The sequence below is a fragment of the Pongo pygmaeus genome, chromosome 3, assembly GCF_028885625.2.
Source record: "Pongo pygmaeus isolate AG05252 chromosome 3, NHGRI_mPonPyg2-v2.0_pri, whole genome shotgun sequence".
Classification (NCBI taxonomy): Eukaryota; Metazoa; Chordata; class Mammalia; order Primates; family Hominidae; genus Pongo; species Pongo pygmaeus.
This window is the reverse complement of record NC_072376.2, coordinates 100,943,799-100,967,805: the sequence shown is the minus strand read 5'-3', so window position 1 is coordinate 100,967,805 and position 24,007 is coordinate 100,943,799. Positions and strand designations below refer to the sequence as shown.

The 24,007-nt window shown below is 40.7% G+C and overlaps 2 protein-coding genes and 1 pseudogene across 2 annotated transcripts; 2 read left to right on the top strand and 1 right to left on the bottom strand.

Moving 5' to 3' along the window:
* Nucleotides 1-10,391: 10,391 nt before the first annotated feature.
* On the bottom strand, nucleotides 10,392-11,509 carry LOC129035160 (leukocyte surface antigen CD53-like; annotated as a pseudogene).
* A 3,233-nt stretch (nucleotides 11,510-14,742) lies between these two features.
* On the top strand, nucleotides 14,743-17,706 carry PYURF (PIGY upstream open reading frame). Its single transcript, XM_054485346.1, has 2 exons — nucleotides 14,743-15,204; nucleotides 16,677-17,706. Exons 1-2 carry the CDS (start codon nucleotides 15,002-15,004, stop codon nucleotides 16,816-16,818), a joined length of 345 nt encoding a protein of 114 aa, XP_054341321.1. The 5' UTR covers nucleotides 14,743-15,001; the 3' UTR covers nucleotides 16,819-17,706.
* PIGY (phosphatidylinositol glycan anchor biosynthesis class Y) lies at nucleotides 16,918-17,706 on the top strand. The gene has a single exon (XM_054485347.2). The coding sequence runs from the start codon at nucleotides 16,918-16,920 to the stop codon at nucleotides 17,131-17,133; it is 216 nt and encodes a 71-aa protein (XP_054341322.1). The 3' UTR covers nucleotides 17,134-17,706.
* Nucleotides 17,707-24,007: the final 6,301 nt, after the last annotated feature.

Sequence of the window (24,007 nt, the reverse complement as noted above, 5' to 3'; positions counted from 1 at the left end):
AGACTCTGTCAAAAAAAAAAAAAAAAAGAGGAAATTGGGACACAGACATGTACAGAGAGATGACCACGTGAAGTTAACAGAGCGACAGCCATCTATAAGCCAAGGAGAGAGGCCTTAGAAGAAACCAACCCTGCCAACACGTTGATACCTAGCCTCAAGAATTGTCAGAAAAAAATGTCTGTTGTTCAAGCCATCCAGTCTGTGGTACTTTGTTATAGCAGGCCTAGCAAACTAATAGGCAGCTATCACCACCATACTCCATGGTGTACAGTGTCATCTCAAAGAGCATCGCAGTGTGAAAGAGGTCTTTAGCAGTTGAATCTAGTGAGAGAAAGAAATGTTGTACTCCAAACTGCATGGTTCCTTTACTATGATGCAAAACCATTTGAAAGAATAAGAACCTTCCATTTATTGTGTTAGATTTCTAACTCCAGAAAACAGGTAAATATCCATCGAATCACCTGTACCATTTCAACATAGTTCTCCCTTAAAGAATATGTGGGTCAAACAAAGAGGCTGAGAGTAAGAATTCACAGATTTAACACCAACATAAACCTATTCTTTGATTGTAAAGTATGGCTAATAACATAGGACATTATCTTCCTGTCAGAGGGTTTTTGATGAGTGATCTAGCTGTGAGCCAAATGCACAGTGTCACAGAAACAACGGTCCTGCTGCTATTCGAGCTTCATCCCCGAGGAGCTGCTAAATGCAGATCTCCCGTTTACTTAAGGCTTTAATATTCAGTACTATGGATTTCAGAGCTACATCTTGTTTTTATAAATAATTTTGTGGCTAAAGCACTAAAAATGTCAGAAGATCACCATTTTAAAGTCTTTTGATTTTTATATGTAATCTCTAAGAAGGCCAAATAACACAGCTAAACAATTTCTATTTAGAACACAGAGGAACACTTGGTCTCTCTTTTGTTTAGCCTTCAACATAACCTCATCCCTGTATGCTACTTATTAATTACATAGAGGAAAACTAATTTACAGTAGTGACAACTTAAAGGGACCACTTTAATAACTGGTTAGCATAACCAGTAATAATTCTTGGTAGGATGCACTAAAAATGACACAGTGTTACTTCTGTGGTACCCTGGCAAAAAATGCATAATGTAAAAAAAAATTACCTGAATCTAATCATGAAGAAATATCAGACACATCCAAATTGAGGAATAGACTTGCTGCAAGTAAACTTCCCATAATGCCTCAAAATGTCAAGGTCATGAAAGATAAGAAAAGACCAATGAACTGTTTCAGATTACAAGAGATGAATGAGACATGATGACTAAAAGTCATGTCTCATCCTGGATTGAATCTTGGACCAGAAATCCTTTTCCTTTTGCTATAAAAATACATTAATGGAACAAATGATGAAATTTAAATTCATAAATTATACAGTAATATTGTATGAATATTAATTTTCTGATTTCGATAATTGTCCTGTGGTGATGTAAGAGAATATATTTTGTTTTGGTTTTGGTTTTGTTTTGAAGTGTTGAAGTGTTAAATTGTAAATGAACCTCATGTCTGCAAGTTACTGTCAGTTTTTTAAAATCTAGCTACAGAAAGCTGTTAATTTGAGAAATCCAGGTGAAAGTATATAAGAATTCTTGGTTGTATTTTTATAACTTTAGTGTGTGTTTTAAAAATACATAATCCCAGGCAGAAAAGAATTTAGAAGATAGATCTGATAGAGTACTCCTTCTAGCACCTCCACCCTAACTTATATTACTCAAAATTATAATCAGATTGGGAAAGAGTTGACATGTTTTGAATTTCTCTAAATTGAAAAAAAATCATTGTGCTTTTCTTTTCACAGGTAGCTAAATTTCAAGCAGATTCTGTGACTGTGTAGTATTTTTTTCTATTGGCAAGTTAAGAGGAACAACATTTGGTACTAGACATATTACATTCATTTTACAAGTGTTTATTAAACATATACTATATGCCAGTCACTGTGCTAGATTTAAGGATAAAGAAATAAAATACACATGGTATGTGACCTAAAGGATCTTCTAGATTAGTACAGGAAACAAACATATAAACGAATACTTGTAAAGAAGTAATAAATGTTATAATAAGAGTGAGTGAGTGAGTGAGTGAGTATGTATTGGGGTGGGGTAGTTTACTATTGTATACAAGGGATTGATGGTCAGTTCCCAGGAAGCAGGGAAAAGGTAGGAGTTAGAAAAATCTTCGTAAAAGAGTCTGTGTTTGAATTGGGTCTTAAAAGCCGGGCAGTGGTTTAGAGGGACAATGGAGTAAAGATATTCTGGGCAGAAGAAATGGCATGAACAAAAGACATGGAGCTATGAAACGGGCTATTATGGGGACAGCAAATAATTCAGAATGGCTGAATTCAAGATGAGAAGTGGCCACAGTGAGAAAAGAAGCTGGAGACAGGCTGGGGCCAGTTTCTGGAGGGCCTCATAAGCCATTGTGCCAGAAGCTTTTGCACAAACCTAGGGAAATCATCTGGGAGCTCTTGGCCACTTGAGTGCATCGGTGAATAACTAATTTGTTAAACTATCACATGCAAAGCAAGGTGCATTGAGGTAGGTCATCCTAGTCCCATGAGATGATTTGTGTTTATTGTAATAAGGAAATGGAACCAAGAATGGGATGCACTCCCATCTTTCTGTCTTACATTATGACATAAGAAACATTTGCATTATTTCTACTCTGTAATATTTCTGTAAGAGATTTCAGGAGTGCTGTGGTTTGAATATGTCCTCCAAATTTCTTGTATTGGAAACTTAACTGCCAAATTCATCTGTTGGTTGGAGTTGGAGCCTTTGAGAGGTAATTGGGATTAGATAAGGTCATTTGTGTGGGACCCCCATGATGGGACTGGTGGCTTTGTAAGAAGTGGAAGAGAGACCTGAGCTGACACACTTGCTCCTGTCCTCCTGCCATGAGATGCCCTTCATCATGTGATTGGATGTGGGAGGTGAAAAGATGAAGTCCATCATGACTTCAGACCTCAGCCCAGGTGACTCAGAGGCTGGTGGTATCATTTACTAAGTTCAATACAGAAGAAGGAGAGTTTTCTGGGGAAGTGTAGGTGAGTGGATAGTAAGTTTAAGAAGATCATTCTGATTTAGTCACCTTATATAACATTTTTCAGTTTATGAATTCTCTAAGTTGGTGACTAAAGTACTTTTCAGTAAGATCTTTACATTAAAATAAAATGTCCCCAGTGACTAGACCAAACTCAAACTACTGAAATATTTAGTTGTATTTTCCATTGCAATGAAATCAGGAAGAGTGGTATTTTCCATTGCAATGAAATCAGGGGCAGAGTGGGAATCCCAGGGCACTGCCCTAGGTGCTGGCAGGCCAGGTGTAAGTTCAAGGTTGGGCTCTGAGTCAGCCAAAGATGCCTGACAGGCTTAGAAAACTAGGAAAAGCAGACTTCCAAAAACTTGGAATTGTGACCATAGTTTCAATAAAAATACTCAGGACTCAATTTACTTTCATCTAGTCATGATTCTGGTAAAAATTATCTTTTTCATATACAATAACTCTTGTGTTAGCTACATCACTGGAGAGTCAAATCAAGTTAAAGTTGTCAAATTCCTGACTCTCTTCAACTATGGAAAACACAGCTTTTCTATAATAAAAGAGCTTTTAAAACAGCCCCATCTTCTTCATCTGAATACAAAAAAAACTACTTCTTTTGGAGGTTCGTTTCCTTTTACACTATGGACTATTTGATGGCTACAATCTGAACAGTCATTGGAAACACACACAAAGTAAAACACCTATTGATTATTATTTTGAGAATTACTTCAGTTGTTTTCGAAGGCACCATAATGCACTAGCTTAAACATGGATAATAAAAAAGTCATATAGAATCACACATTTCAAAGCTGTAAACTTGCTGTCTTAATTTTTTTTTTCTGAGAGCATGAGACTTTTAAAATCATGTTAATGCCATGAAAAATTCCATTCATAACTTTCATTTAATAAATTGGAAAAGGAAATGGTAGACTTTTGGGGAAAAAAGCCTTGCAATATGAGATCCTTTTAGTCACAGGAACTGACTAAGTAGAGGGAAGAGGACTGGAAAGTTTAGACTCATAGAAGATGCCACTGGATACTTATAGTGTTTAAGATCATTCCAGAGCAGGATTCCTCAGCCTGGTCACTGTTGACATTTTGGGCCAGGTAATTCTTTGCCGTGAGGGGCTGTCCTGTGCATAGTAAGATGCTTGGTGGCATCCCTGGCCTCTGCCCAGGAGCACCACCCCAGTTGTAACCATCAAAAACGCATCCACACATTGCCAAATATTCCTGGGGTTCAAAATCATTCCAGTTGAAAAACCAGTGTTCTGGAGTCTTGCTACTAAAAGTGTGGTCTGCGATTCAGCAGCAGCATACGGAAGCTGTTAAGAAAAGATTTCAAGCCTCCTATTCAGTATGATCCTAGTCATAATGAGTCAGAATTTGCATTTTAACAAGATTCCCAGGTGATTCATATGCATATTCAAATTTGAAAAGCACTGTCAGATGATATGGATCATATTTATCCATTAGCAGGAGGGTAGTGGAGAAGAAGTAGGAATGGGAGGTGGAAAGAGGGAGGAAGGGAGTAAAAAAAGATAGAAGCTAAGAAACCTGGGTGATAGTGAAGGTACACAGCACTTTAAAACCAAGCACAAATAACATTTCTTTTTGTGAAATTTTGAACAAAGTTGCCAGTAAGAACGATAAAGAAGAAACTTTTATTATTGGGATTTTAAAGGGAAAAATATTAGAAAAGTAGAGATAAAGAAATTAGGAGTATATATGAAGTTAGCTACAACTTTAAATCACTGAGGCCTAGATTAGAATTGTGACTATTAAGATCAAAGTGTTGAAAGCCAGAAGACTTATGAAGAAACAAATTGTAAGAAATGGCGAACAGGCAGATGTGAAAGAGAAATTACAAAGGCTTCTGGCATGCTGTTTCTCACACGGTCCCTTCCAAGCTAGTCTGCATCATGCCAAGGAAAACCTTGAGAAAGGGCAGGGGATAGTAGTATGAGTAGCATCGAATTACTCACATAGGTCTCAGGTGACATCATTTTGCCTCCTTTTATCCCTTCAATTTTATTTATAAAATCAGAATTTTCCATGGTATGATGGTTAATAATGTGTCGACTTGATTGGATTGAAGGATGCAGAGCATTGCTCCTGGATGTGTCTGTGAGGGTGTTGCCAAAGGAGATTAACATTTCAGTCAGTGGACTGGGAGAGGCAGACTCATCCTCAATGTGCGTGGGGGCCATCCAATCACCTGCCAGCGTGGGTAGAATAAAGCAGGCAGAAGAAGGTGGAATGAGCAGACCTGCTGAGTTTTCTGGCCTTCGTCTTTCTCCCATGCTGGATGCTTCCTGCCCTCGAACATCAGGCCCCAAATTCTTCGGCTTTTGGACTCTTGGACATACATCAGTGGATCGCCAGGGATTCTCGGGCCTTCGACCACAGACTGAAGGCCGCACTGTCGGCTTCCCTACTTTTGAGGTTTTGGGACTCGGACTGGCTTCCTTGCTCTTTAGCTTGCAGATGGCCTACTGTGGGACTTCACCTGGTGACCGTGTGAGTCAATTCTCCTTAATAAAGTCCGTTTCGTATATTCATCTATCCTATTAGTTCTGTCCCTCTAGAGAACTCTAATACATATGGTATTAGTACAAGAGGTAAGTTGTCTTGCCTCTTCCTCAAGCTCTCCCTTGAACCCTTGCAAAAAGAAAATTCCCCACATTGTTTTCCTAAATATTACAACTCTACGTCCAGAGGATGACTGTTTTCCTGAGTACTTCTTAGTACTTCTACTCTTCATTCTTTTTAGTAATTCTGATCAGGACCTTTTATTTTCTATTATAATGGGCCAATGCGATGGTTAATTTTATGTGACATCTCAACTGAGCTGAGGGATGCCTAGTTAGCTGATAACACATTATTCGTGTTTGTGTCTGTGAGTGTTTTTCTGGAAGAGATTAGGATTTTAATTTATAGGTTGAGTAAAGAAGATCTGCCCTCACTTATGTGAATGGACATCATCCAATCCTATGAGAGCCTGAATGGAACAAAAAGGTGGAGGAAGGGTGCATTTGCTTCTCATTTGAGCTGGGACAGCCATATATACTCCCCTGCCCTCAGATACTGGTGCTCTGGGTTCTAGAGCCTTTGAGCTCCAATCTGGACCTACACTGTTGGCTCCCCTGGTTCTCAGGCCTTTGGACTTGGACTGAGTTACATCACCAGCTTTCTCCCGCTGGTTTTCCAGGTTGCGGAAGGCAGATTATGGGACTTCTAGGCCTCCATAATTGTGTAAGTCAATTCCTGTAATAAATCTCCTGTTTTATAAATATATCTATATAGATATCTCTTACTGGGAGTGTTTCAGGCCACTATTCTTTATTATATATAAATCACTATTCTAAGTGATTTATATATTTCATTTAATGATCACATCTACACTCTGGGGTAGTTGACCACTCAGGGTTCAGTGTAGGAAAAAGAAATTGTTCTAGGAATTTCCAGTGTATAGGAATTTAATATACAGAACTATGTGTTTATAAATTCATTAAAATGGCTGGAAAAGCAGAAACAGGGGGCTGCTTCTGGAGTTTTGGTGTTAAGCTAATGCCCTAGTAGCTGTGACCCAGAAGAAACTGTTACTGCAACCACTGCTGTGGCTGCCGCAGCTGCCCTGTACTAAGACACTGCCCCTTGCATCTGGAGAGTGCAGCATTCATCTAACCCACGCAAATCCTGTGTCTGTCAGAACCCGTGTGTCAGCTCTCCCTGCTGCAGGAAGCTCACCTCTGCCTCCCTTTCAAATTTCACGTGTGTGTATCTAGCTGGCAGAGTCTATTTCATAGCCAGAACCCTATCTATAAGGGAGTCTGGAAAATGTACTTGTTCGTTTTCCAACTTCTTCAAATAGGAGTGTTGAGAGATCAACAGCTCATCTTCAGATGGAGGTTGAGAGAGCAACAGCTGCCACAGATTTCAAGCAGAGTTTGAAAGAACTGCAATTTTTTATTGATTTAATTTGTTCTAAATAGACAAATTAATATCATGTGGAGTTGCTTATCTGGATATTTGCTTGTGATATATTTATAGTTTTAGTGACCTCTTTTCTTATTTTTAAAGTTTATATTTCAAAATATGTATGAATAGGATATTTTAAAGAACAAAATAGTGGTGATGACTCCCATTAAGAAATACTATTGGCTGCGCAGGGTGGCTCATGCCTGTAATCCCAGAACTCTGGGAGGCCGAGGGGGGAGGACAGCTTGAGGCCAGTTCAACTAACCTGGGCAACATAGCACAACAACAATTTAATTTAAATTAAAAATTTTTTAAATTTTAAAAATTTTAAAAAATACTATTCCTGCCAGGCATGGTGGGTCACGCCTATAATCCCAGCACTTTGGGAGGCTGAAGAGGGCGAATCACCTGAGGCCAGGAGTTCAAGACCAGACTGGCCAACATGGTGAAACCCCATCTCCATTAAAAATACAAAAAAATTAGCCAGGCGTGACGTGGTGGTGCACACCTGTGGTCCCAGCTGCTTGGGAAGCTGAGGCCAGGAGAATCGCTTGAACCTGGGAGGTAGAGATTGCAGTGAGCTGAAATCGCACCACTGCATTCTAGCCTGGGCAACAGAGCGAGACTCTGTCTCAAAAAGAATAAAAATAAAATACTATTCTTCTTTCCATATATTCATATCTTAATTATGTTGAACTTTTAGGCTTAAGATCAAACCTGGCCATTTTCATGATCAGTTTTGAAATGTTATAGTTATACACAGAAGCCATTTAAAATGTATATTAATATGCAGCCCTACAATATCTACTCAAGTCCGTATTATTCACTCTTACCTGAGCTGTAGTATAGTATTGATGGCTCATCATACTCATCTCTGCCTAGCAAACTTTTATATTCTACTTGCAAAGTTAAAATTGTTTTTGTGGATTAAAAAATGAAGAAAGGAGATAAAATGGGTATCTCCTGAGGTCTCAGTAAATAATTTGTTACGGCTATGAGACCTATACTGACACTCCCCTAAGCCCTCCTCAGGCCTTAGGCACAGCCTTCTTTGTGAGCCTCATATACAGTATAAGTTCAACAAATGTTGAATGAATGCACAAAAGAATGTATTATATGTAAACCTGAATGTTTTATTTAACTTTATCCTGTGCTGTTTACTCCACTTAAGATTATAAACGTCTTGAAAATAGGGATAGCTTTTTTTTTTTTCTTTTGGAGACGGAATCTCACTCTGTCGCCTAGGCTGGAGTGCAGTGGCACGATCTCAGCTCACTGCAACCTCCACCTCCCTGGTTCAAGCAATTCTCTTACCTCGGCCTCCCGAGTAGCTGGGATTATAGGCACCGCCACCACACCCAGGTAATGTTTTGTACTTTTAATAGAGACAGGGTTTCACCATGTTGGCCAGGCCAGGATGGTCTTGAACTCCTCAGGTGATCTGCCTGCCTCAGCCTCCCAAAGTGCTGGATTACAGGTGTGAGCCACCGCGCTTAGCCGGAATAGCATCTTATATGCCTTTATGCCCGTCCTTTTCACCTCCTAATATAATCTGAGAACACAGGAAGTGATCAATATTTACTGAACCAAATCAATAGTTTTGAAATAAAGTATTCTTTTATCAATTATGAACTGGTAATGTTTATATTTTAAAACTATTTTATTAAATAAAAAAGTTTAAATAGAGAAACATTTAAAGAACAATTCAGCAATATTTCGACCAGCTAAAGAGAACCAATTTTTTTTTTTTTTTTTTTTTGAGACATAGTCTCTCTCTCTCTATTGCCCAGGCTGGAGTGCAGCGGTGTGATCTCAGCTCACTGCAGCCTCTGCCATCTGGTTTCAAGCGATTCTCCTGCCTCAGCCTCCTGAGTAACTGGGATTACTGGCATCTGCCACCACACCTGGCTAATTTTTCTATTTTTAGTAGAGACGGGGTTTCACCATCTTGGCCAGGCTGGTCTTGAACTCCTGACCTCGTGATCCACCTGCCTTGGCCTCCCAAAGTGCTGGGATTATGAGTGTGAGCCACTGTGCCTGGCCTGTTTTTTTATTTTTTAGAGATAGGGTCTTGCTCTGTCTCCTAGGCTAGAGTGCAGTGGTGCCATCATACTTTAACGTAACCTCGAACTCCTGGGCTCAAGTGATCCTCCTTCCTCAGCCTCCTGAGTAGCTAGTACTTGCAGGCACTGCTACAGCCAATTTTTTTATTTTTTGTAGAAATGGAGTCTTGCTAAGTTGCTCAGGCTGGTCTTGAACTCCTGGCCTCAAGCAATCCTCCTGCCTCGTGCAGGATTACAGGTGTAAGCCACAGCACTCAGCCAACATTTTGGTTGTTATTTGTTTTTTGTCCCTATGCCGAAGTTCTGGGTTTAAAAACATAATCATTGTGCATACATTTTTGTGTCCTGCTTGTTTTTCACTTATTATAATTTTCTGTGTTGTTATGAGTTTTTATTTTTAAATCTGAATAATGGTGCATGCCTGCCACATAGTGGACATTCAATAAATTAATAAATTAATACTTTATTCATTTATTCATAAACATTAAGAATTACATTTTTAAAATATTTACTATTTTGATAGATGAGAAATGGAAACTTCTTTGATTTTTCAAAAAATTAAGATCACTTTTATTTATCAAAGAGCAAAATAATAAATTAACAAAACCTTAGCTGATAGAGAAATAACACCAGAAGTCTTGTGCATATGATTATCAACTAAGTAACTGGTTGAAGTCAGGATATAAATCACTGGATAATTTTTTGTGGAAAGACAGAACAAATTGATGAGGCCCTTAATAAAGAAATGGAAATGAAACCCTGCCCTTTGGAGAAAGAGCACTCTGTAATTCCTATAGCCACCACTCTTCATCAAAGAGAAACAGGGTTGTGACAATGGTCCCATGAGCCTGGACCTAGAACCCTCTTCAGCTTGTCTCTTGCTTGACTTTGGAGAGCAGACTGGGCATGACACAGAGGCCAGAGACTAATTTGACAATGGGAAGGTTAAAAACTTCATATCCTGGGCCCACTCTTTGATCTTGAGCCATTAGTTCCACAGTTTCTCTTGGCCTTTCATGTCTAAAAAAATGTCCAAGTATTACTGTTACCACCTTGAGAGACGTGGCTGCTGCCATCAGTAGGTGAAAGGTTGTCTCACTGCCTGAGATGGAAAGTCCCTAGCCAACACCTTATTTTCTGACTGTATAAGACAGCGACCCAAAAAGCGAAGTGGAGGACAGGCAGTCCAGCAGGTGACCATTTAGAACTTCGTGCTATAAATGGTTTTGGATTTCCAAAGATGAAACGAGTCTCCCCAGCACAGGGCAGTTGCAGGTCACATCCCCAGGGCCTGACTGGTTTTATCAATCTGGCTGTTTGGGGTCAGTGCAAAGGACATCCTCACCACCTGGATTGCACATATACACAGATGGTGATGATTCTGATATACAGGAAATTGGCGTGAAACTACAGTCTCGCTTTTGCATAGCAACCTTTCACTTTCGGATCTGAGGGGCAAGATGCTTGTTGCCCGCTGGACCAATCACTCGTGCCATTTACGCCACAGCAGTGCAGAAATGACTGGATGGAGTCCCACATCGCCTTGGTGCTGTTGTCCCAGTGGTAATGGTAGATGCTGTCCGTCAGGCCCTCAGCTACCTATACATTCAGCTTCCGTTCGTAAACAAAGTGTAGGATGGCCAAGGTCACCTCAGCAAGGAGGATAATCGGCAGCAGAATGAACAAGGACATAAGCAGGCACCTGTTTTTCTTGACAGAACCTATGCAGCCCAGGAAGGCAACCACCGTGATAATGGAGCCCACGATGACAAGCACATTGCCTGGCGTGAGGGAGGGGAGCTTATGGAAGAGTACTCCCAAGCTGTTGTGGATCAGCGGGTACATCCCCATAAGTGCAGCAGCCACAGAACCAAAAGAGCAAGTTGGGCTGTGCGTGGTAGCTCACGCCTGTAATCCCAGGACTTTGGGAGGCTGAGGCGGGAGGATCACTTGAGCCCAGGAGTTCAAGACCAGCCTGGACAACATAGTGAGACCCTGACTTTACAAAAAAAATTTTAAAAATTAGCCGGTTGTGGTGGTGCATGTGCGTGCCTATGGTCCCAGCTACTCGGAAGGCTGAGGTGGGAGGATTGTTTGAGCCCAGAAGGTGAAGGCTGCAGTGAGCTATGATGGAGCCACTGCACTCCAGCCTGGGAGATAGAGCAACATCCTGTCTCAAAAAAAAAAAAAAGAAAGAAAGAGAGAGAGAGAGAGAAAAAAAGAAAGAAAGGAAAGAAAGAAAGAAAGAAAGAAAGAAAGAAAGAAAGAAAGAAAGAAAGAAAGAAAGAAAGAAAGAAAGAAAGAAAGAAAGAAAGAAAGAAAAAGAAAGAAAGAAAGAAAGAAAAGAAAGAAAGACAGGACATGCTTCCATAATTTCAAGCTACTTGAGCCCATGCTGGGATATTCTGGTCCTTTTGCAGGCACTAGTCCTCAGCCCTTCAGACAGAATTTGTGATTATCCTTCAGATGGCCAAGACAAGGCTGGTAACTTTCATGTCTAGAGTTATTTCAAAACTCCTTTGATGTCTGAAACTAGCATTACTACTTTACTATTGAGGAAAATTTTTTAATATGTTTATTGATCAGCTGTATTTTCTTTTTTGTGAATTTTTCTTTTCAAATATTTTGTCCATTTATCTATTGGAAACTTGATTTTAATAAACTCATTATAATTAAAATTTATTAATAGGACTTTTATGATTTTTGTTTTTAAAATAAATGTTGGGCTGGGCACAGTGGCTCATGCCTGTAATCCTAGCACTTTGGGAGGCCAAGGTGGGTGGATTGCTTGAGCTCAGGAGTTCCAGACAAGCCTGGGCAACATGAAACACCATCTCTACAGAAAATACAAAAATTAGCTGGGCGTGGTGGCATGCACCTGTAGTCCCAGCTACCTGGAGGCTGACGTGCCAGGATTGCTTGAGCCTGGGAGGTCAAGGCTGCAGTGAGTCACGACTGCACCACTGTACTCCAGCCTGGATGACACAGAGAGAATCTGTCTCAAGAAAATAAAATAAAAATAAAAAATAAGTGTTGTCAAATTAAGAAAAATTGGCAAAATGAAAGTAAATCTTTGTAATCACAGAAAGAAAAGATCAAGCAGAGATAAATGTTAGTTCAAATACTAAATGATGCCATCTAGTGGAAAATTTATTTTGACTCATTTCTTTGGATTACAGGTTCACAAATTTCAATGCCCCCAAATTTGGAATTGACAGGCTCTGTTAAAATACATAGTCCAGCCCCTCTTCTGCCTACAGATTTCTAACTTCATGTGTGTGATAATCCAAGAATTGTGTTTCAATAGTATCCATATTAGAAATTAGAAAAGTTCCATTTCAGTTAAAAAGAGTGTCCCAGAAGTACCTTGTGCTTTCCCTTTCCCTTTTCATCAGAATGTTTACTAGTTTCACCATAATAAATAATTTTATTGCTAACAACATTCTTTAAATGTGTTAGCACCTGTGCTGTTTTACTTGAATTGTTTTATTTAGTCTGTTCAAACACTGTAAGTTACATACTATTATTATTGTATTTCACAAGTGAGAAGGTTGAGGGTGAGAACTTAAGTAGCTTCTCCAAGATCACACAGCTATACTGTATCTGAGCCCAGAAACCATCAGGTTGTTGTGCACAGGCCTGTGTGACAGGAAAGGTCATAGTCATGGGAATAGTGAAAAGGGACCAACTTTTAAAAGACCAGTTCCAGTCCCATGATCCTATCCTATCATCTACATTTAGCTTAGTATACTACAGGCAGAAATGAATTGTATTTCTTCATTGCTAAGGGCTATTTAGGGACATTTTGCTTTGATCTGTTGCAATACACACATGGTGACAGTCATACATTCATATGTTCCTTAAATATTGGTTGTTGATTTCTGGTGTTATAAATTTGAGGATGTTTTCAATACTTTGCTGTTACTCTCTGTTCTTCCCCTAAATAAAGTAAACTGAACTGCCTCAAACCCTCTATGTGGAGGCAAACTGAAACTAATTTATTTATAACTGGTTAGAAAACCCAGTTGACAGAGATCTGTCAGCCAAGCTAGCTGAGGCATGTCAGCCAAGCTAGCTGAGGCTTAAGCATGGGTGCCTTCCCCTACCCAACAAGGGCCAAGGGTTGAGCCCACTCAGCGCTTGCAGAAGTCAAGCGCTGTTTCTCCTTAAGCAGAAACTTATCTTTCCTACAGCTCACCCCTTCCCTTGAGCCCAAAGTATCAACTGATTTCAACTGAAAAATTAATTCCTGCTACTGCCCTAGTCGGAAATAGTGTGAAGGTGACATAGGAACTTTACAGTAGTTTCCCTTGAGGGTATGTCCTGATAACTGCCCTATTCTCTAGTCCGTTAGTAACTCTAATAACGGAAAGTTATGACTGTGAAAGATTTCTTTGTGGGGGAAAGAAGGTGAGGCAACCAGAGACTTTCATTATCTCTTGAATATCTATCCAGTAGAAGTGTTTCCTTTTTGGTATCCTATAAGCTACATTAACCTTAGAAAATCTTCTGAGCATTAGTGAACAAAGAACATCAAAAAATAAACTGTTTTTTTTTTAAAAAAAACAGGATGGCCCAAAAAACAAACAAAAAATTAGGATGAACACATAAACATTTGTCAGTTTATTTTTACATTGGAGTGGAAGAGAAATTTGAAAATATAAACATATTTTTGGATTCTGTACTTCCAGCTCCAGGAACTCAAAGTGTGAAATGATAATGCCCAGTGATGCAAAAAAAAAGTTCAGGTTGATATTCAGCAGAACGGAGGGAAAAAGTGGATGACTAATGAGAATCTTTGAGTCTTCGGACATGGAAAAACTAGATGAAATAAAAATAAAAATAGACAACATTAATGGAGCATTAATTTGTGCCAGGCACTTTTCTAAATGTTCTTCGAATGCACAATCACATTTATGCCCTACCTACAGGGTAGGTACAATTATTAGTCTTATACAGATAAGGAAAATGAGCAGTTAAGTCATTTGCCAAAGTCATACAGCTCCTAATTGTGGACAGGGAACCAAGCTGTCAGGCCCCAGAGCCCAAGTTCCCATCTACTACACTGTAAGAAAGAGATCTAACATGGTCACTTCCTCGGAGAGTCGGAAGCAAACCTGGGATACAAATTCACTGAATGGATCACCCATTCATTGAATAGATCTTTAACAGGCAGATCACATCTGCCTGTTACACAGTTATTTAGGCCCCTTGCGGCCTCCAAGCTCATTTATAGAAGTAAATTAGCTGTGCTTTATCACGCAAATACTTCACAATGACTGGGTCTCAGGCAGGAAGAATTTATATATTTTGGAGGGTCAGGGGCCTAGGCCATTCCTTCCAGGTTCTCACTTTTTTTAATGAGAGAGAAAAAAGCCAAACAAGATTACAGAAACTAATGGTATAGTAAAGATGTACATGAAACAAATGAGCGCTTTCAATACATCCATGACAATACATTCAATACAATACATAACAGTGTGTCTGAAACTTCACTTGGAGGTAACCACGCTGGTCCAAGCCTAACTCCCTACAACTCTGAGGCCTGGCCACTGGCTTCCTAGCATCCTTGCGACAGGCCCCGGTGAAAACCCAGACACCTCGACTTAAACACTGGTTTAGTTTTTAGTCTGGTAAGGCGGCGGGGCACCCACCAGAGGCCTCTGCCCTGGGGCTGTCCTCCGGACTGTAGATGACGCCCGTGGGAAAAGCAGTCGGAGCAGAAGCACCCTCGGAACCAAAGCGCCCGCCCCGCCTACTCCCCGGCAGCGTTTCCCAGAGCACCAGGGGGCGGGGCCTGGCCGGCTGGCCTGGACGAACGGGGAGCCAGGAGCTCGGCCACGGGTGGCAAGGGCGCAGTGAGGCCTGGTCTCCGGCTGCCAGACCATGCTGAGTGGAGCACGCTGGAGGCTCGCCTCAGCGCTGCGGGGAACGCGCGCGCCGCCGTCCGCGGTCGCCCGTAGGTGCCTGCACGCGTCGGGGTCGCGGCCTTTGGCCGACCGGGGCAAGAAGAGTGAGGAGCTGCCCCGCGCCTTCGATCCGGCGCTGCTGGAGTTCCTGGTGTGCCCGCTCTCCAAGAAGCCGCTCAGGTAACTCGCTGGCGTTGGCCCTTCCTTCTCAGCCTCCCGGTGGGCGGAAAGGGAGCGGTGGACCGCGGCCTCTCGCAGCCACTGGGGCCTTGTAGGTCGGTCAAGTACTCTCCGCTGCCATATTCTGGACTCTGTCCTCACCGGGCGCACAGCGGGCAGGACGGGGGAGACCGGAGGCCAGGGGAGCTGCGTCCCACATCTCCCAGAACACATCGCCAGCCTGCGGGAATGGCTCGAAGCGTTTTAGGGTTCGCGACTGGCTGCGCGTTGCAATCACCAGGGGACCGTTTTAAAAATGCCGATTCCCCGACAGCCCCCAAGACGGGCAGACTTGGAATGCTCGGGGAATGGGACCTGAACATTTGTATTTTCTCTTTTTTTTTTTTTTTCCTTTTAAGAGACAGGGTGCCCCCTACGTTGCCCAGACTGGCCTAGAACTCCCGCCTCAGCCTCCTCAGGAGTCGGGAGACAGGCGCCGCCCCCACGCCCAGCTTATTTGTGTTCTTAAACGGTCCCTAAATTATTTCTAACGTACCACCAGGTTTATGAACCACTGCGATTCAGGACAAGTCCAAAGCCTTCCGGTTTTTAAGCCAAGATAATGAAAAGTATTGTTGTACCCACCAGATTCTTGTGAAAGTGTCTTGTACAACTGGTGCCTGACAATCTTAAGCAATTCAGCTGTGTTTGCTGCCCGGTGGCTCTTAGTTGTGGCCTAGCAGGTTTCGTAGAAGCCTCTTTAACTAGTTTTTGGGAAGACAGCTCTACAGTTTCCAAGCTACCAAAATTGAATATTGACAACACTAATGCTAGTATTAGAAATCGCATAAACACCAAAATGTTATCAGTGATTATCTCTGAATGGTAGATTACTAGCAATTTTTCGTATTTCTTTTTCCCGTAATAAACATATTATTCAATTTTCTCAAACCTCGAAATTACCATTTGATTTACCTTTATAACTAGCTCACTGCAGACTTAGTGCTTTCGAAAGTTTCCTCATTTCTGCCCTCTCACCTTTTCCAGTGATTTCCTTCTAATGGATTAGTTAAGTTTCTCTACTTAGCATTTATTCTAAAACGAAGAAGTTGATTTTTCTCTAGTGTTTATTCTAGTAGTAAATTAACAGGGATGGTTTGGGGGTTGACCAAAGTAATGAAGGAATATTTGGATAAGAGAGGGGGATCTTTTCTGACTAGCATGAAAAAAAATTAAGGAATAACTTGTGAATAAGGTGAAAAAGAGAATATGAGAGAAACTGACTAAAATGAGAATAATTATAGATTGTAAGAGAATTTTTCTAAGATAAAAGGTTGAATTGGCTATTGTTGCTTTTAGAATTAAAGAAGACTATTCTGGGATTAACTCCATACCAAAAATTGGATAAATGGTGGTATTTGTTGCAAATCAGGCTCTTCAAGCATTTTATTTTCCCACAACTCATTTTGTTCTTTTTTTTTTTTCCACCTCAGATATGAAGCATCAACAAATGAATTGATTAATGAAGAGTTGGGAATAGCTTATCCAATCATTGATGGGATTCCTAATATGATACCACAGGCAGCTAGGATGACACGTCAAAGTAAGAAGCAAGAAGAAGTGGAGCAGCGCTAGTTCATAATTTAAAAAAATTAAAAAAAACGCAACAGCCAACTTTTCTTAGTACCATATACCTTTTAAAACACAGTGGCAGGTAATAAGTGGAAGAGAAGAATGTTTCTGTCTCTTCCTACGTTGACTGTTCTTATTCCACTGGTTTCTTTAGCAGGACTGTTCTACTCAGCCTCTGTGGAAGAAAACTTCCCACAGGGCTGCACTAGCACAGCCAGCCTTTGCTTTTACAGCCTGCTCTTGCCTGTTACCATACCAGTGTATGTATTCTTCCACCTTTGGACTTGGATGGGTATTAAACTCTTCAGGCATAATTGATGCAACTAGAGTCAATATGCTGTATATATTAATGATAGTTCTTGGGCATCGATCTCTGAAAGCTCAAATGGATGGAATTTAGTTTGCGGGAAAGAGGCTTTGCTTTGCGCATATCAGGCTTAGGACTGTGGGAAGCTTAAGTTGCAGATGCTTCTTTTATTGTACTCTTGTTCTGCCCTTGTTTTTTGAAGGCTCTGACTTATAACTGCTGTATCAGACGAAACATTTTGACAGTGTCTTTTTGGACATGAACATCCCTAATTGACTTGTGATGACTTTCTTATTCCATTCATCTAAGAGTCATTGAAATTTTGTTTTGCTTGTTTGTTTAGCTTCAAGGTCTTTGGTAAAGTCACATGTTAGGGATGACTGAAATAATTCCAAAGGAGTGATGTTGGAATAGTCCCTCTAAGGGAGAGAAATGCATTTGAACGAATGTGATATAAAACCACATAATCAAATAGAAACTTCATGTACTTACAAAAATTGAGTTTGTAAAATTACCTTCATTTCTTTGACATTAAATGCTTATATTAGCAATAAAGATGTTGACACTTTCCTATAAAAAATAAACCAGTTTGCAGTAGTCATTTGTTTGTTTGGTCACCGAAGTGTTAATGATACTAAGGGAAGTTGTAAAACTGCACTAAATGTAGTTGTGTTTAGAGAGGTACTTAATACCCAAAACAGAATCATTTCCTAGGAAAGTGGGGGTTGAGAAGACTTGCAAGTAGTGGATTGTACCCTGTTGAGCTTAGAGCCATATTTGAGCCACATTTCAGTTTATTTTGCCAGGATGCCGAATAACACCACTAAGGGCATGAGCATCAACATATTAGTAGCCCCTGATTTTCTAGAACTTTCAACAAGACTAATCGAGCATAGTACAATACTTCTGAAGTATAGTGTGTTTCAGTAGTTAACCCAAAGAAACCTAAGAACTGAATATAAACTATTTTTATTGGAATCTTATGTAAACAGTGATTCTTCTGCATCAAAAAATTAAAACATGTTAGATGTGTTTTCTTTTGAATTAATTTAAGGTATACTGTAGTACAAACAACATGTTAAAATTACCCTATGGCAACATACAGATAACCTGGAAGACTACAGGTTCCCAGGTATTTCCTGAAGAGTTGTTCTTTTCAGTTAACCCTAAATCTCACACTTAACCAAGTCAGGGAAAAGGAAACAATTCTGAAAAACAAGTACATACTATATCTCAAGAAATCAATTTCAATTTCAGCTTTTGGAAGTTGAGTGTTTTACTATTTCAGGAAACACTGACAAGAATGCCCTGGGGGAGGTTAGTATTTAACACCATCCTCTCATTAACAGAATTTATTTAGCAATCAGTTGTTACAGTATAAACATATACCAGGTACAATTATAAACATAGTGCTGTGTCTTCAATCGTATAACCCTAAAGAGTAGGTAATATTAGCACCATTTTATAGATAAGGAAACAAGCACAGAGAGATTAAGTGACTTACCCAAGGTAACATAGCTAATAATTGGATGGAAATGTAAACCATCTAGCCATCTGGCTTCAGTCTTAACTACCATGCCATGTGCCACTTTATTTTGTGCTATTTGGTCGTTTGTATTTACAAGAAAAACAGAGAAATCAAAATGCTTAGTTTCTAATTCTTATTCAAGACTGGACTAGGTGGCCACCCAACCCCCTCCTTTTTTTGAGACAGGGTCTTACTTTGTTGCCCAGGCTGAGTGCAGTGGCATGGTACGATCATAGCTCACTGCAGCCTCCACCTCCTGAGTTCAAGTGATTCTCCCACCTCAGCCTCCCAAGTAGCTGGGACTACAGTCATGTGCCACCATGTCTGGCTAATTGTTTTTTGTACTTTTTTGTAGAGATGGGGTTTCACCATGTTGTCCAGGCTGGTCTCAACTCCTGGGCTCAAGTGATCCACCCGCCTCGGCCTCCCAAAGTGCTGGGATTACAGGAGTGAGCCACTGCACCCAGCCAGTGCCCTTCTTATTGCTTAAGGCACCGTATGCTTTATTCTAGCACTTAACCTTATGCTGCAATTGTCGGGTTTTTGTCTCCTGTCTATACAGTAAATGCTGAACATTTTAAATCTAATGTTTAGCACAGAGCAGGCAGTAAGTGCCTCCTGAGTGAACACATGGCTCTGAGAAGCCTTATAACTTCAGCCAGTTACTTAGCATTCTGGGCCTCATTTTTAGGGCTAAAAAGTCCTTACCCTTGTTTCATAAAATGGTGAGGATCAAATAAAATTTTACACACGAGGGTACTTGTAAAGAACTAAGTGATATTCTAGAGACCATGTGAGGAACTTTGTGGACCTACTCACCAGTGAAACAAGCCTAACTAGTGAAAATTATAAACGAAACAACCATTTAAATGGTCTGGAAATTGAACTACTGGCGTACAGCTCATTAAATAAAGAAACATTCAAGGAAACCTACTGAAACTTAATAAGAACAGCAAGTTTTTGTCATCTGACCCACCAACCACTTCTTTTCTGCTCCCTCTCAGTTCGGCGATGGCCACTCCAGGAGGGTGTAGTCAAGAACACAGGGCTCGCTCTTCCCCCAGCTCCTAGTTGAGGGTTATGGTGCCTCCTCGGAGGTATAGGCCATCAGCATAGTAAAGGTAATTATGTAATTATAAAAGTATAAATGCATATTTCATCATTCTTATTTATAGGGCAATTATAGAAAAAAACCATGTTTATGCAAGATGCATTGTATTTGGGAGCATGTAACATATATAACATTTAGCATTAACATCACAAAGGAAATGGAGGTAAGCAAAGCTGTATTTGCAGTACGAAAATGATACCAGATAGGAACTTGAATTCATAAGAATACATGTAGAGAACCATAAGAGATAAATATGTAATGAATGCTATAAATATATACTTGCTGTCCTTTTCTCAGTTTAAGAGACATCAGATTATATAAAATAATTATAACTAAGTATTGAGTTTGTAACATACAGGTGTGATTACATAACAATAGCACAGCAAGAGGGAAAAAGGAATTGAGCACTTGATATGTGGTTAGATAAAAGTAATGCTTCTATATCTTATCGACAATTTTTGTTGTTGCTGTTGTTGTTGTTTGAGACGGAGTCTCACTCTCACCCAGGCTAGAGTACAGTGGCACAATCTGTGCTCGCTGCAACCTCCGCCTCCTGGGTTCAAGTGATTCTCCTGTCTCAGCCTCCCCAGTAGCTGGGATTACAGGGGTGCAACACCACACCTGGCTAATTTTTGTGTTTTTAGTAGAGACGAGGTTTCACCATGTTGGCGAGGCTGGTCCTGAACTCCTGACCTCAAGTGATCCACCCTCCTCTGCCTCCCAAAGTGCTAGGATTACAGGAGTGAGCCACCATGCGCAGCCTCTTATTGACACTCTTATAAACAGATCAGCAGTTTTAAAAGACCTCTTAAGCCTTCATACACTGCTGGTGAGAATATAAAATGTTGCAGCTTCTTTGGAAAACAGCAAGACCACAAAAGGTCAAATGTAGAGTTGCCACATGACCCAGCAATTTCACTCCCGGGTATATACTCAAGAGAAGTGAGAACTTAAGTATTCACGACAGCTTGTATGCAAATGTTCATAGCAGCAGCATTTAGGATAGCCAAAAAGTAGAAACAACCCAAATGTCCATAAACTGATGAATGGATATATAAAATGTGATATGAATATAATGAAATAATATTTGGCAATATAAAGTGATAAAGTACTGATATATGCTAGACTATGGGTGAACCTTGCAAACATCATGCTAAGTCATAGAAGCCAGTTATGAAAGGTCACATAGTCTAATTTCATTTATTTGAAATGTCCATAATAGTCAATCTCTAGAGACAGACAGTAGATTAGTAGCTGCACAGAGCTGGAGAAGAAGGGGGAGATTGTGCAGTTTTGGCTAAAGGGTACAAGGTTTCTCTTTGGGGTGATAAAAATGTTCTAAAATGGACTATGGTGGCAATTTGGGAGGCCAAGGTGGGAGGATCGCTTGATCCTCCCGCTTGAGCCCGGGAGTTCGAGACCAGCCTGGGCAACATAGGGAGACCCTGTCTCTACAAAAAATTAAAAAAATAAAAAAATAAAAAAATTAGCTGGGCATGGTGGTGTGTGCCTGTTGTCCCAGCTACTCAGGAGGCTGAGGTGGGAGGATCTAGCCCAGGAGGTCAAGGATGTGGTGAGCCATGATCATGCCACTGCACTCCAGCCTGGGCAACCGAGCAAGACCTTGTCTCAAAAAAAAAAAAAAAAAAAAACCCAAACAGAAAAATTGACTATGGTGATGCTTGCACAATTCTGTGAAGATACTAAAAACCGTTGAGTTGAACACTATATATGGCTGAGTTACATGCTATGTGAATTATATCTCAATAAAGTTGTTAGAGGAAAATTTAAAAAGCAGTATCTCAGTGTCCAGCCTAAGGCTCAGTGGTTCCAGGTCACTTGCTGGAGGTCAGATGCTGGTTAGAGGCATGGCCAAAACTGAATGCAGGTCTTACGCCTTCTAAGTTTTGTCCACCCATTGTGCTACTTCTAGTGACCCTATGAAATATGACACGCTGTATTGGGAATTCAACAGGTTTCTAGTGTTCCTTCCCAAGCTTCTCACTAGCAAATCATCCTGGCTTCATATCTGTTCATTGGGACACAAGCTGCCCATTACGTACCTCATGCTGCACGCCATGGCTTTGACCCCAACACTTCCATTTGTTGCACTGTAAACCCACCATGAGGAACACTGCCTTATTCCTGCGTTAATGAAACGCTTCCCCACTCCTCCTCCTCGATAATCCGCTGACTTCACAATAATGCCAGGGGACCTATTGCTTCCTTAGAGACTCTTAAGATTCTCTTTTTAAGTGTCCTCAGCTGCATCACTGACAAATCATCTTTAACCACATGTTAATGAGATCCTTCCCACCAGCTCTAAATGAGAAATTCCCATCCTGAGGGAGCAAAACCTGGCCTGTTGTGACCTACTCTCCTTCTTTATTTGCGGCCAATCCTGCAAAGAAGGGGATTTTTTTTTTTTTTTTTCTTTGAGACGTAGTCTCGCTCTGTTGCCCAGGCTGGAGTTCAGTGGTGCAATCTTGGCTCACTGCAAGCTCTGCCTCCTGGGTTCACGCCATTCTCCTTCCTCAGCCTCCTGAGTAGCTGGGACTACAGGCGCCCGCCACCACGCCCGGCTAATTCTTTGTATTTTTTAGTAAAGACGGGTTTTCACCGTGTTAGGCAGGATGGTCTCAATCTCCTGACCTCGTGATCCGCCCGCCTTGGCCTCCCAAAGTGCTGGGATTACAGGCGTGAGCCACCGCGCCCTGCCCAAAGAAGGGGATTTTAAGGAGGCCCCTCTGAACTTGAGACTGCATCTGTAAGATGAAAATTATGATACCTACTTCCAGACCAAGGGAGAGTTTTAAATTAGGTAGAAAATGTGAAACTATCTAGGAGAGCCAAGAGCCACGGTAGATTCTCCCTACTGTGTGTAGTGGTGGAGAAAGCCTGTCCACTATTCCAAGTTTTGTCCCATTTGGAAGCAATTGTTGTCTTCTGCATTTGCCACTAGATGGCACTTTGGTTAACTCATGGGACCACTGGCAATTGATCCCTCAGAAGGAAGCAGAAAGACAAGTGCACTGGTGAAATGCAGAGCTAGGTAGCATCCAGCAGAATGCCATGACAGCCGAAGTGAATCCTGAAAAATGAATACGAATAACCAAGACAGAGGAGGCAGAATTGAAGCAAGGAGGTAAGGAAGAGGGAGAGATAGTGGTGCAATAGGAAGAGGGTTCCAGGCAAAAGAAAAAGCATGTGTGAAAACACAGAAAAGAGACTGGGCCCATTCAGGAAACTGAAATAGAATTATGGGCTGCTTAATGATGTTTCCAGTAACAACAGACCACATATACAACGGTAGTCCCATAAGATTATATTAGGAGCTAAAAATTCCTGTCGCCTAGTAGCATCATCGCTGTCATAATGTTGTAAAGCAATTGCTTTATTTTTAAAATAAATTTAGTGTAGCCCAAGAGTACAGTGTTTATAAAGTCTACAGTGGTGTAATGTCCTAAGCCTTCACATTCATTCACCACTCACTCACTGACTTAGAGCCACTTCCAGTCCTGCAAGCTCCATTCATGGTTAGTACCATTTTTTATCTTTTATATCATATTTTTACTGTACCTTTTCTATTTTTAGATATACAAATATTGACCATTGTGTTACAATTGCCTACAGTGTTCAGCACAGTACACATGCTGTATAGGTTTGTAGCATTGTGCAAACATCACAGGGTGTACTTACAAACACAGCGTGTAAGTATACTCTGTGATGTTTGCACAATAACAAAATCGCCCAAACAGTGGGACATGAGGCTGGCGCTGTACACAGGGCACATCAAGAAGGATTTGGGAGCTGTAATAATAGTCAGTGTCAGTGAAATCAGAATTTATTGCCTGACTTTTAAATTGTTTGGATTTGTGCAGCTGATAAACACTATGGCTCTTTTTCCCATAAAAAAGGAAAAAGAAAAAAAAGCACGTGCAGCATTCCAGAGGGTTTGTATGTTATAGATCCCTGCTGTGGCAAGTGTTCATACTTACAGTACAGTAACCACTTGTCACATGTAGATATTGAGTACTAGAAATGTGACTAATGTGACTGAGAATCTTTTAAATTTATTGAATTTTGATTAAAGAGCCAATATAGGATGGCACAGTTCTAGACTGTTTTTCCCACTGCTGCCAATGAATGTGTTTACTTTTCAAAATTCTTCAAAGACAAAGCCTTATCTACAGAGGACTCCAACTTACTGGATAGTGCAGATACAGATTTCCAGCTTCACAGGAAG